Source organism: Amborella trichopoda, chromosome 11 (genome assembly GCF_054954075.1).
Source record: "Amborella trichopoda isolate Santa Cruz 75 chromosome 11, AtrichopodaSantaCruz75HAP2 v2.0, whole genome shotgun sequence".
Lineage (NCBI taxonomy): Eukaryota > Viridiplantae > Streptophyta > Magnoliopsida > Amborellales > Amborellaceae > Amborella > Amborella trichopoda.
The window spans coordinates 30626535-30635931 of NC_142346.1; the positions used below are offsets into that span (position 1 = coordinate 30626535).

Consider the following 9397-nt stretch of genomic DNA (forward strand, 5'->3'; position numbering starts at 1 on the left):
GGAGTCTCACCACCCCAAACTTTGTCATATTCATCTTGAACTTGCTGCCCATCATCATGATGTATGGGTAAAAGGGCTTGTGCTTTAGGCAGCTTATCTACAAACCTCTTTGGCGGTTGCTCCTTATCAAAATAGAAAAGTGTTTGATTTTCATGAAAGAACATATCTCGGCTTCTATGTAACTTCTTGACCTTCGGATCCCACAACTTATGCTCAAATTCATCATCTCTATAACTCAAAAATACACATTGGGTTGCTTTGTTATCTAACTTGCTTCGATGCTCTTTAGGTATATGCATGAAAGCCTTGCATCCAAAGACTCTCAAGTGTGCGTAGGATACATCCTTGTCTATCCACACTCTTTTTGGCACATCCCCTTCCTATAGAGCTGAAAGAGATAAATTTATCATGTAGCACGCCGTATTCATAGCTTCACCCCAAAACTCCTTTGGTAATTTAGTTGAGGAAAGCATGCTTCTAACCGTTTCTATTATGGTACGATTCATTCTTTCTACAACACCATTATAATGCGGTGTGGAGGGAACAATTTTCTCATGTCGTATGCCATGCTTGGTACAATAGTCATCAAACTTCCTTAAGGTGTACTCTCCACCATTATCTGTGCGAAGGCATTTCAAGGACTTTGTTGTTTGTCTTTGAACCATGACATGGAACTTTTGAAACATTTCAAATACTTGGTCTTTGCACTTCTTGGTAAAGCTCCAAACTTTTCTGGATGCATCATCAATAAAAGTGACAAAATACAAAGCACCACCAAGAGTTTTCACAGTCATAGGGCCACGTACATCAGAGTAAACTAAAACAAGTATTTCAGTATCTCGTTTAGTTTTAGCATGTAAAAAAGAAAATCTATGATGTTTTCCTACTAAACAATGATCGCAAAGGGTTAAGGACGTACCTTTGAGACATGGAAGAGAATTTCTCTTCACAATAATCTCCAAACCTTTCTCACTCATGTAACAAAGTCGCTGATGCCACAAGTCGGATAAAGATTCTTCAAAGGTAGTGTTCACCTCACCTTTGGATAGCTGGGCTTGGTCTTGTAGATAGAGCAACATTTCTTACTTTTTGCACAACAAGAGAGCCATTTTTCAACTTCTACACTCCATTGCCAAACTGTGACTCATATCCTTCATCATCAAGCATTCCTGTTGAGATCAGATTCAATCTGAGGTTTGGAATATGTCTCAGATTCTTAAGGACCAACTTGTAGCCAATATTAGTAGTAATACAAATATCACATATTCCAACAGTTTTAGATACTCCACTATTTCCCATCCTTACTGAACCAAAGTCTCCCGACTACTGCATGGTAAAGAAACATCTGTGTGAAGTAGCATGAAAGGATGCTCTTGAATCAATCACCCAATTTGAATCATAACATGCTGCACTAACACAGCCTTCACCATACATCGAGAGGATTATAATTTCACCAAAAGCAACTGCAGTGGTTTCCTGATGTTCTTTGTTTCCATCACCATATTTTCCTTCTTTTTGATTCCTTTTGAACTTCCGACACTCCTTCACATGTTCAGGCTTCTTGTAATAGTAACACATCACTCATTTCTAAAGTTGGATCTCCCTTTTGATTTATTATGATTTTCTCTATTTTTAGGTCTCCCCCATTCTTCAGTGACTAATGCGTATGAGTGAAATGAATCTGAAGATTTTCTTCTCACTTCTTCATTCAACAAATTATTTGTAACTTGGCTGATGGTAACAACCCCATCAGGTACCGAATTGCTAAGGAATACAACAAGGGTCTCCCAAGTGTCAGGCAATGAGCTCAACAACAACAATGCTTGCAGCTCATCATCTAGCATCATCTTCATAGCCGCCAATTGATTTACAATGCTTAACATTTCATTCAAGTGCTCCGCAATCGACCCGTTCTTCTTAAACTTTAAGTTTACAAGTTTTCTAATTAAAAATGCCTTATTTCCAGCCATCTTTCTCTCATACGAATTATGCAATTTTTTCCACAAGAAAATTGCACTAGTTTTCGTTGATACATGGTGGAACACAGTATCATCCAACCATTATCGAATGCAAGCAATTGCTTTTCGATCTAACTTCTTCCAATCATCATCGGTGATGGTTTCTGGTTTCTTCTCTATCCCTTCAATTGACAAATAGAGGTCTCTTGAAAAGAGAAGGTCTTCCATCTTGGCCTTCTAAATTGACCAATTACCCCCATTCAAACTAATCATCCATGTAGAGGGCATCCATCTTTGATTCACATACAACCTGGTTTTGATACCGGTTATTGAGAAGCAATGCCCTTTCTATGTGTGAATCAAAAGAAAAAACAACCCACAATGTATGTTTGTGCAAATACTGAAAAATAGACAATTTGCTAAGTGCCAAAAAAAATAGAAATCATAAAAAAAAGAGGGGAAAGTTCCACCAAACATAATCACAACACAATGTTTAACGTGAAAAACCCTTCAATGCGAAGGGAAAAACCACGGGGCAAATTCGAGATAGGAATCCACTAAAATCAAATGAGGGTTACAATGAGTTTTTTCTCAAGTTTTTGCCCAAAACTTGAGGCTTACAATCAAATGAGGGAGAAGAACAATAACTTGGAGAAAATACAAAGTTACCTCACAAGCACTAACAAGATCATCTCTTTTCTACCTCAAAAAACTCAAAAGATGGTCTTCCAATGGCTTGGAGAAGCAACCAGACAGCACACCAGCTGCTCTGGTTTTCCAGCTGTGTATTGAGGGTGAGAGATAGCAAAAATGGCATCTGGAATGGCCTAAAATGGTGATAGAAACCTTGCTACATACCTGCACTTTCTTCTCTCGAAGGGCCTAAAAAAAAAAACCTTTTTTTCTGCTTGCAAGAGTCTTTAAAAACAGAGCCCCAACTGAAAACCCTTTTTTTTATGTTAAAACACCATCTGTGTTCTCTCTCTAAAAAAAACTCTCTCTCTCTCTAACCCTTTCTTATTTTATGAGTTTTTTTTTGTCTTTCACATTACTCAACCCTGCCATACAAAAAAAAACGGCTCTCCACTTTGTTGCATGGCTCTTAAGTGTGGGTTCCGTCTATGACTTATTCAAGAGCAATGCTTCGACTTGTAAGTGCCATAGATAACGAAATGGTTAGCACAGAGGAGGGTCTATCCCTATTTGGCCCACTCGTATATAGAGAGGTAAACTAAAAATTTAGAAAAATAAAAAATAAAAATAAATAACTAACAATAAGGAAACCTATGTGTAAAATGAAAAAAAAGTAGAATGAAAATTGACTTTATTGTCATTACCCTCGATGGTATTAGTGATTTTTTATATTTTCCGCTACATAATATTTTAGTACTCAGGATCTCCCGAATCTGAAATTTTGAGTGGAGCTTTTGTAGAAAAATAAGCATTTGATTTGATAGATACTAAGAAAAGAAGAAATTTCAAATAAAACAGAGGGTTGCAAAAAACATTTGCAAGACTTTCAACTTCGTCAAAGCCTAGATGAAAACTAAAAAGAAAACATCGCAAATATGAGATTTTTTTATTTTTTAAAAATCTCCCACGTGACATTTTTAGAGGATGCAACAGAGTGAATTTTCAGAACAAATAGAGTTCTAAATGACAAAAATTGTGGAAGGTAGTCAGTTTTATGCAGCATTTGTTAACTTCGCCAAGTTACTGGACTCTGGCCCCATCCCGAGCCAAGTCCTCGGGTATAAACTCGGGTAAAATTTGATGTTTTTTATATTGATTTATGAGTTTTATTTGTATCCTATTTTATAATTTTTCCTTTTTCTTGGATTTTTTAAAATGTTTCGAACTATTTAAATCCTCTCTTTTATATTATTTTTACATGCTATTTGGATTTTCAATGTTGCTTATAGTTATCTTTTCTTTTATACAATTTTTTTTAACAAATTTTTTTTTCGCTTTTTATCACCCTTCCTTGTGCACACTAGACTCACCTAGGTAACTTGGCTTGGGCAAGGACAGAATCCCAAGACTGAGGTGAGTTTTTTAAACTTTGGTTTTATATGGAAAAGTGTTTAAAAATTTTGACAAACTCGCCAACCAAGTTAAAACTCGATTTGTGTTGGCCTTTTTGGAAAATGGTTCGGTGAAAGGGGAGAAACAGTAGTACAATTTTTAGAAAAATGAAGCAATAAACCTTCTTATTTTTGGGCACACAAGAGCGCTATCTCAAAATAAAATTTTCCCCCCTTCGATATTGTATTTGGTGTGCATAAGAGGGGCAATTAATCGTTGAGATACATGAAAATAAAGAGGTCTCTTTGATGTTTCAAAGCTTTATGCATCCGAATTTGAAACTCACGCACAAGACACCAGAGTCATGGTATTTTAGAGAGAAAGAGATAAAAAACGAGTAGAAAGAGATAGATTAGCCCACTGTTGTGGTCCATGGAATTTCACAGTAGAATGGTATGTAGAGAGAGATGCAAAAAGTTATGCTCTAGTAACTAACTTGTACGGGATGGAGTGCCCTTATTATAATACTACAAGGAGGTTGCACACTTATTGTAGTAGTGGTTACATACAACACCAATAGCTACAAGTTACATACACCTCCTTAAGGCTGCTGTTACAAGCCTTTATTAGCCTTCATTTCTCATCAATGACTAGCTGACTGGTGGATGTTCGACACGAACTGGGCTCACAAAAAGATATTGAGCCTTGGGCTGGATCCACACACGTTCTCAGCGAGGGGTGCCTCTCGCACCAAGCAAGCGCGCAAAGTTCAAAGTGTGCCACCAAATACCCTTGCGCCCATGCCCTCTCATATGCATACGCATGTGCATATGCACGTCGCACACTTCGCGTGCTCTAGACAAGCACCATATCTCTCATCTTATATTAAGCGTATATGGCATGGGAATGCCTAATCTTAAATATTGTTCATATAACTCTCTCTTCTTGAATGTGGGATTCAAACCCATAGCTTTTTTTTCCCAAAAACAGCTTAGACAAAGCACAAAAACAAATGAAGTTATTTTGAAATACACTCAAGCATTTTTCAAAGCAAAAAATATTAACATTTTTCTCCACTATTTCAAAATAAAAAGAAAAAAAAGAAAAAACAAGCATATGAAACATATTACTTGCAAAACAGGAAGGTATCTTTCAATTTGAACCTTCACTTAGAGTGTACGCTATAAAGTTCGTTAAGTACCGTGGTAGTATATAGATTTGAACCAAGTTGCTCATCTAATAGACCGGTAATATAACTCACAAACAAAATTCAACTCTGGTTTCTTTTTAGCTACTAATATCTTTTGGGCCTTGTGCTTATATCTCAATTTCATAAGGGCTCTAGAGACGAGTCTCATCTAATAAGAAGCGATCTCACTTCCACACTTACATAGGTGTGTCTGTCAAGAGTGCCACTGTACATAAAACACTCCGACTTATTTAGTCCATAGACAACGTTAAGAGTATAACACATCCTATTAACTTAGAAACCACTTTCTGGATTATCTGAAAACGTGTGCCAATAATATTTTGCCGTCTAGTGATCAAACTAATCACACAAAAAGTTTGTTTTTACCACATTGAAGTTAGACTTGTGAGGTTACAAAATACTTGGTTGGGTTCCTACTGCTGTGGATGATTGTTCAATGAACTCTAGCCCCATTCATTGTGACATCTTACTAATCTCACGCTTTGTAAGGCCTTTTGTCAAAGAAGAAGCCAATCTGGCATATTTTCTGTCGGACCACATTTTATACCATGCTCTTCTTGTCCAACACATTTTTTGTCGGACTGTGTCAAAAACAATGGAAAAATGCAGTCCGGCACAAAAGTGTACAGGACCGCATTCTTGCTTCAAATTTCAAAAGCCTCACTACCAATCCAATACACTTTTGCGTCAGACTGAACTTTCCCATTTTGGGCAAGGAAAGAGAGAGAGAGAGAGATCAGGCAGAGAGCGAGAGAGAGAGAGAGATGGAGAAACTGATATTAGGCAAGGGCGAGATATATATATCTGGTGGGGAGAGAGATATAGAACTTGATATCAATCAGGGACAGATATTGATATTTGGTGGAAAGAGGAAATGAGAGACTTCTATCAGGTAGGGAGAAAAAAATGAGAGATTGCTATCAGGTGGGGAGAGAGATGATTGAAAGGATAGTTTGGTTTTTAACTTTTGAACCAGGGTAAATACAAGAAAAAATAATAGTTAAGTCAAAGGACGTGATATAAAAAATACTGGGGGTTGGAGGTCGACAAATTACATTCCAAGGGTATCCATAATTTTTCCTCTTTGAGCCTAGTCCCTGATACAACTATCCAATTTGAACTTTGATAGGCAATAGTGACTATGACCTCTTTATACCAAGAATAAACAATATTTTTATATACCTTTCTATAAATTAATTACCGTTCTCCATGATACATGTTGTAACTAACACTCATTAGACTTCCTCCCTCATCATCGATAAGGCAGGTCACAAATATGTAGAATGGAGAATCTGCTTTCAGTTTAATCAACCTCTTACATAAGCATATACTAACAAACAATTACTCATGAAAAAGAGAGAGAGAACGAAATCTAAACCAGGTAAAAACAGTCTTGAGAAGGGAATCAGGAGAAAAGGATCAAACAAGGTGCAACTTTAGAGAGAGAGAGAGCAAGAATGACAAGGCTCAAAGAAGCTGCAACCTATACAGAGAAGAGGGACGAATATCAGCCCATGAGCTCCTCTTCCTTGTGGGTCTCTATGGTGACATCAGACATAGGGAAAGCGACACAAGTGAGGACCCAGTTCTCACTGAGCTGGTCATCGTCCAAGTAGTTCCCATCCGACTGGTCGACGGTGCCACCCTTGATCTTGCCAGCGCATGACGAGCACGAGCCCGCCCTGCATGAGTAGGGAAGGTCGATGCCCGTATCGAGGGCTTGGTCCAAAATGTAGGTGTCGTCGGGGCACTCAAGCACCTTAGTTCCCTCCGGAGTCACCAGCGTCACCTTGTAGGTGGCCATGGCAGTCACTCGGCCACCCCGAGCGCTCCTGACACCAAATGCCGTATAACCAACCTTCGGAAGGGCGCCACACAGCACCGCCGAACGGCGCTGGGTGAATGCGGTGTTGGAGCTCACCATCGCGGTCGAGAGCGTACCCGAGGCCATCTCTCTCCTCTTTCTCTTTCTCTCTCTCTCTTGATTTGTTTTTCTCACAAGAACTCGCAGAGCCTGGTGTATGATTAGGGAGAGTGGGGAGGAGGTAGAGTGTTGAATTTTGGTGGTGGGAAATGAGAGGTGAGTGTGAAGAAGTAGGAGAGAAGGGGGGTCCAATCCTATCTGCCACGTGTCGCGATGCTATGGACTGCTTATCTACCTATTCTCATCAAGATGGTGGGTATCTAATTTGAGGCTGAGATTTGCTTTTCAAATCCAACGGTTCAGAAAAAGGCACGAAGTCCATATGCTTAGGAGTGTTGTAAAATGGATTTCTAGAAGTAGCCTTGCATTAGTGGCATGCAACCAGAGATAATTGAATTTAAGAACAGATAATTGTGTGAGAGAGAGAGGTTTGATGTGAAAGAGGCGTGGGTGCAAGGGACATTTAATAGTACTGGACGGGTTTTTGGTCCATCAATGGAGACACTTGTTCCAACGAGCATTTTAGATGGATTTTGGGCTTCGAAATTTTATACGCTGTTCGGATCTAAATTTTGGATCCATACCCGGATCCGGATAGAATTCGAATTCGGATTTCAGATCTGGATCAAGTAAAGACTATAAAGCATATCTCAAAAACCACTAGGAAAAAGTTTTTTGGATTTATATTAGTTTCTTTAATATCAAAAAACCCTTAGTTGATCTTCTCAATCTTAAGATACACGAAAGTGGAAAAAAAATGAATTCAATTTCTAAACATGGTGCATTATGTAATACATTATCTAGACAGTCCATTTTCAATATTTTTAAGTGCTTCTTGGATCTGGTCAATCTATATTGTTTTTTAGTCTTATATTTTTCTAATTAGATGTGAAATAGATTTGTACATCAACTTTAAAATTTCCTATACCAAAATTACATCTTACCAAAATAAGAATTATTTATTAAATCAATTACATGATTATCTGTGACTAGAAGAAATCTATTGGAGGCAAATGTGTAGAGTTAAATAGCTCAAGGAGGGTGATAATAACACAAAAAAATTTCATGCCATAGCTAACACCCGCAGGAGGCAAAATGACATTTCCGCCTTGCGTATGCCTGGAGTTGTTGAGAGAGCTTCTCTGGGTAAAGAAAATGCTATCACCAATCATTTTCTTAAGGCTTTCCCATGTAAGCATAATCTTGGGGTTATCTTGGATGGGATTCCATTCAAAATCATGTCCCCTACTTTGGCCAAGGACCTTGAGAGGGAGGTTTCTAAAGAAGAGGTGAGAAATGTTGTCTTTGGGCTAGCAGGTGATAAGGCACCCAGACTAGATGGTTTCTCTTTGGTTTTCTTCCAATGTTTTTGGGGTTTGCTTAAATTCGGTCGTTTGTCTATGGTAAGGAAATTTATGTGGAGTGGTAAGATTATCAAAAGTATTAATTCTACTTATATCTCCCTTATTCCCAAACAGATATAATCGTTGACATAAGAGATATTAGGCCCATTAGTCTATTGTCGAGCCTAAAATTATTACCAAAGTTTTGGCTAAAAGACTAAAAGTGGTCTTCCCTTCTCTGGTCTTGGGTGAACAGTTTGCCTTTATACGCAATAGAATGATCTCAGATAGTATTTTGATTGCGCAAGAATGTCTTCACCCTAGATCTCTTGAAGGGAAAGCCGGGGTAGTTATCAAGTTGGTATGGAAAAAGACTTCGACAGGGTTGAATGACAGGTCCTTCAAGAAATTATGAGGTGTATGGGTTTTGGCACTAAGTGGATTTCTTGAATTATGGGTTGTCTTTCGTCGGCTTATTTCTCCATCTTAATTAATGGATTTCCCATAGGCTTTTTCAAAGCTTCTAAAGTTCATAGGCAGGGTGGCCCTCTTTTCCCTTTCCTATTTTCCCTGATGGCAGAAGCGTTCAGAATGATGCTTAAAAACATAGCGAGGAAAGAAAGACTGGAGGGGTTCCAAGCTGGGACCAATGAGCCTTTTATCTCACACTTACAATATGATGATGGCACTTTGATCTTTTGTGATGCAGATCCAGTCATGATTAAAAATATTAGTAATTTCCTCATGTTCTGCCAACTTGCCCTGGGCCTCAAAGTAGGTTCCAAGCTAGGACCAACGGGCCCTTTATCTCACACTTACAATACGTTGATGACACTTTGATCTTTTGTGATGTAGATCCATTCATGATTAAAAATCTTATTAATTTTCTCTTGTATTGCCAACTTGCCCTAGGCCTCAAAGTAAATTTCCATAAAAC

At 38.3% G+C, this 9397-nt stretch overlaps 1 protein-coding gene across 1 annotated transcript; it reads right to left on the reverse strand.

Moving 5' to 3' along the window:
• Positions 1-6470: 6470 nt before the first annotated feature.
• Positions 6471-7229, reverse strand: LOC18449044 (ferredoxin-A). The gene has a single exon (XM_006859093.4). The coding sequence runs from the start codon at positions 7142-7144 to the stop codon at positions 6701-6703; it is 444 nt and encodes a 147-aa protein (XP_006859155.1). The 5' UTR covers positions 7145-7229; the 3' UTR covers positions 6471-6700.
• Between the last annotated feature and the right edge of the window lie 2168 nt (positions 7230-9397).

What these genes read in the sequence shown, in the direction of transcription:
- LOC18449044 (XM_006859093.4), bottom strand. Translation starts at nt 7,144, where the DNA reads ATGGCCTCGGGTACGCTCTCGACCGCGATGGTGAGCTCCAACACCGCA.